The sequence below is a fragment of the Triticum urartu genome, chromosome 7A (genome assembly GCF_056163025.1).
Source record: "Triticum urartu cultivar PI428250 chromosome 7A, HENAU_Tu73, whole genome shotgun sequence".
In the NCBI taxonomy this organism is placed as follows: Eukaryota; Viridiplantae; Streptophyta; class Magnoliopsida; order Poales; family Poaceae; genus Triticum; species Triticum urartu.
In genome coordinates this window covers 464,846,620-464,850,980 of record NC_141879.1, presented here as the reverse complement: position 1 = coordinate 464,850,980, position 4,361 = coordinate 464,846,620, and the positions used below count along the sequence as shown (strand labels likewise).

The 4,361-nt window shown below is 59.7% G+C and overlaps 1 protein-coding gene across 1 annotated transcript; it reads left to right on the top strand.

Annotated features, from left to right (window-relative positions):
* The first annotated feature begins 3,008 nt into the window (after nucleotides 1-3,008).
* On the top strand, nucleotides 3,009-3,428 carry LOC147959972 (uncharacterized). The gene has a single exon (XM_087533069.1). The coding sequence runs from the start codon at nucleotides 3,009-3,011 to the stop codon at nucleotides 3,426-3,428; it is 420 nt and encodes a 139-aa protein (XP_087389195.1).
* The last annotated feature ends 933 nt before the right edge of the window (nucleotides 3,429-4,361 follow it).

Here is a 4,361-nt window from a genome sequence, read left to right as displayed (position 1 = left end):
GAGCCGCAAGTCCACCTAGCGCAGGCTCGTGAAGGTCTCCTCCAGGTCCTGAATCTAAGTTCTCGCCTCCCGAGATTTTACCACAATGTCGTCGACATAGGCTTCAGCGTTCCTCCCGAGCTGCTGACCCAGGGCGTTGTGCATCAGCCATTGGAATGTCGTGCCTGTGTTGCGCAGCCCCAATGGCATGCAAGTGTAGCAATACACCACACACGGGGTCAGGAAGGTCGTCTTCTCCACATCCTCCATTGCCATCTTGATCTGGTGATAGCCTAAAAACGCGTCCAGGAAGCACAACGGGTTGCATTCGGCGGTGGAGTCGACGATCTGGTCGATGCGCGGGAGCGGGAATGGGTCTTGGGGACAAGCCTTGTTAAGGTAGGTGAAGTCAACACACATGCGCTCCTTCCCACCTTTCTTCGGTACGACTACGGGGTTCGCCAGCCACTCAGGGTATCGAACCTCACGAATGACACCCACCGCCTCCAGATTGCGGGTTTCCTGGACAATGAAGGATTGCTTCTCCGCGGATTGTCATCGCGCTTTCTGCTTCACAGGGTGCACATTGGGGCACACCCTCCTCAAGTGATGCTCGATCACCCGTGTTGGGATCCCTACCAGCTGCTTGGGTTCCCAGGCGAATACATCCTTATTCACGCGCAGGAACCTCACCAATGCCTCCTCTTGATTTGGGTCGATGTTGGCGCCTATGGTGAAGGTGGCTCCTGAGGACCCATCTTCCTCGACCGACACCTGCTTGGTTTCGGCCCGATCTTGAGTGAACAACTGCTTCTTCTTTGCTGGCGCGGCCTCCTTAACCCCTGGGGTGGCCTCGTTGGCCGGTCGCGCTACGGCGACAGTTTTGAGGGCACACTTGAGTGCCGCTAGAGCCTCCTTGGTATCTCCAACTACTGTGAGGACGTCCTTGCTCCCGGGCATCTTCATGAGGTTGTAGGCCGGATGGGTCTCCGCCATAAATTGAGCCAGAGCCGGGTATCCGAGGATGGCGTTGTACGGGAGGCCGATGCGGGCGATGACTAAGTCGATCAGCTCGGTGCGGTAGTTATCGCGGGTGCCGAAGGTCACAGGAAGGCGGATCTGCCCCAAGGGGCTGGTGGAGCTACCTCCAACCCCGGAGAAGGGCTTGCTGGGTAGGAGCCGTTGGAGTGGTACATGAGGAAGGCTGAAAGCCTCCACAGAGAGCATGTTGAGACCGACGCCGCCGTCGATGAGGGTCTTGGTGACAGCTACGCTGCAGATGGTGGGCGTGCACAACATTGGGAGCACGCCCGAGCCGACGGTGGTGGCGGGGTGATCCCCCGTGTCGAAGGTGAGGTCGGCCTTGGGCGCCGCCCAACCCGAGGGAGCTCCTTCCCGCGTGGAGGCGGCGCCAATCTGGCGAAAAAATGGCTTGGTGTGACGGTCTTAGGGTGGTGCTTGCGAGCCGCTGAGGAGGGCCGCGATGGAGAGGGGCGCCGGTGCTGCGAAGCGCATGACGAAGAGACCGCGCAGCTCCTCCCAGGAGGTCACCGAAGATCCTGGCAAGCTGAGCAGCCAGGCGCGTGGCACGCCGGCCAGGGCCATGAGGAACTAGTTGGCCATGACCTGGTCGTCGGCTCTGGCTTCGAGGACGGCCTTCTCATACGCCTGCAGGAAGGCCGTCGGATCTGCCCTGCCATCGTAGCGGGGTGGCATCTCTGGCTTGAACTTGCGCGGCCACCGCACCTGCCGCAAGGTGTCTGTGAAGGCCCGGACGCCCGCGGCGCATCCGCAGGCGCCCGCCGGCCTAACCAGAGGAGCTGGACGAAGAAAGCAGAGAGGCGGAGCTTCGGCAGAGCCCTACCCAGCACGCCAAATGTTGGATTTCGGGTTCCGGCAAAACCTTTGAGGTTCAAACTCTGGGGTGCGCACGAAGATCTCTCCTCCCTCTAGCTCACGCCTTCACCACGATCTCAAGACTCAGCGTGTCGAACTCACAGAACAAAGGGACACAAGATTTATACTGGTTCGGGCCACCGATGTGGTGTAATACCCTACTCCAGTGTGGTGTGGTGGAGTGCCTCTTAGGCTGAGGATGAACAGTTACAAGGGAAGAACAGCCTCCTGTGGGGAGGTGCTCTTGTGCTTGGTGAGTTTGTGTGGTGGCCTTGGTGGAATGGATCTGGTCCAAGATGAGATGCCTCCCTACGGTGGTGGCTAGTCCTATATATAGTGGACCGGGTCCTCTTCCCAAATATTAGGCGGGAAGGGATCCCACAACGGCCAATTTGAAGGGGATAGCTAGTACAAGCTATCCTGACAAAAGGTGGTCTTCGCCTGCCAAAGGCTCTGGTGGTGACGCCGTCCTGGGCTCCACGGCGACCTCCGTCCTACCGTCCTGCTGGTCTCGGTCTCCTTGCACTGATATGGAAACCTTTGCCTGATGCCTCGGGACTCCTCGCATGCGCTTGCCTCTTTAGCACCAAAGAGGAAACGAGGACACCGCGCGCGCTGGCGCCCGCCTGGCCCCGGTCATCATGGCTTGCGTCACTGGAACCTCGCGAGGTGCCCCTTGCCTTGATCTGTCCGCCCCTCGTGAGCCAGCCTGGTGAGGCCGCCCCCGAGGAGGTCTTGTGTCATCCGCCTCGCGAGACTCGGCCCCTCGTGAGGGTCTTGAGTGTTTGCTGGTGAAGATGGGCCGTACGGGGCCACTGGTGGAGCTACGCCGTGGGCCGCAGGCAGGCAAGTCTGGGGACCCCCGTTCCCAGGATGCCGACAAAAAGAGTAGAGAAGTAGAGATAAATATTAAATATAAAATAAATATAAAAGTAGAGAAGAGAGTAGAGATATCAGGGACGTCGGGAAAGGATCGCGCGCGCGGGAAAAAGCGGTTGGGCGTGCGGCGTCCGGTGCGCTTTATAAAATCTAACGCCCCCACCGCTCTGTGCCTTGCCACTGCTCTCTCCCTGCTCTGTGCCTCGCCATCGCTCTCTTCCCGCTCTTTCTCGCCTCGTCGCTGCTGTGTCACCATGCCACTGCGTCGCCGGGAAACTTGGGGATACCACGGCGTCCGCGCGCGCCCCTCCGGCGGCTTCTCTGCCGAGATCCGGTTCCGCGGGATGCGCCTCGGCCTCGGCAATTTCGACACCGCGCACGAGGCCGCCCGCGTGTACGACGCGGCGGCTTGGCGCCTCCGGTGGCCTCATAGAACATTGAACTTCCCCAATGTGCCGACGCAGGAGCGGGCGCAGGAGCTCGCGTCTTTGCCGTGGCTTATCACCGATGAGGATCGTCGCGACAACCGGAGGCGGGCGCACCATCTCGGCATCGCCGAGATGGACGAGGAAGCCATGGCGCTGTGGCGCCAACGCTTCCCACATGACATCATCAACGAGCGCGAGTTCTACGTGCAAAGGAGGGCGGAGAGGGAGAAGAGGAGGGCGGAGTGAGTCACCTATCATGAGGACAAGCATACGCGAAAAGCGGCCGCTGAATTCAACATGAGGCTAGGAGCAGTGTCATCCTAGGAGGATTCAGATGATGAGGAGTAGTAGAACTATCTATTTTTTATCTACCTATTCTATATCTATGCTGAGAACTATCTATGTTTCTACTCTCTATCTCTACTTCTCTATCTCAGCACTCCGGGCCTGCAAAAACTGGCTATTCCGGCGCTGTAACCGAGCTCATCGACTTCGACGTCGCGCACATCCGTCTGCCGTACAATGCCATCCTCGGGTATCCAACCCTGGCAAAGTTCATGGCGGTGACCCATCACGGCTACAATGTCCTCAAGATGCCGGGAAGCAGGCGGGATCATCTCGGTCCCATGTGAAGAAAGAGACGCGGTGTGCTCCCTCGAGCGTGCCTTCCAAGCTGTAGCAATCGATGACCCTGACAGCAAGGGTGAGGACCCTCCTGAGGCCATCCCCAAGAAGAAGAAGCAGCTGCGATGCGCAGGACCTTAGGAGGGTGGCGTCACAGCCGGAGCCTCGTCAGGATCAGCGCCCGCTCCAGGGGCGCCTCCCTCCATCGCATAGGAAGGCGCGCCCGGCACCCTTCTCGGGCAGGGCTCGGGGGCTTTCTTCTGGAAGGCCTCAGACCTTGCCCACATCACGAGGGAGGCACTTGGGCACCACTTGGAGGCGTGCTTCACGGCGCGTTTCCCTCAGGAGGGCACAGGGCAAGGATTGCCCATCGTTCAGGAGTTCATCACCAAGACCACCAAGGAATTGCAAGACGCAAGGGCCATGCGCAGCAACCGCCGCTCACGAGACGCAACTTCCCATCCAGGCAAGGATGCCGGGCTGCGTGTCTTCATCAATGTTCCAGGGCTCAACAAGGCCGCTTCTTAGGAGCTTTTCTGGCCTTCGCACGTGGGA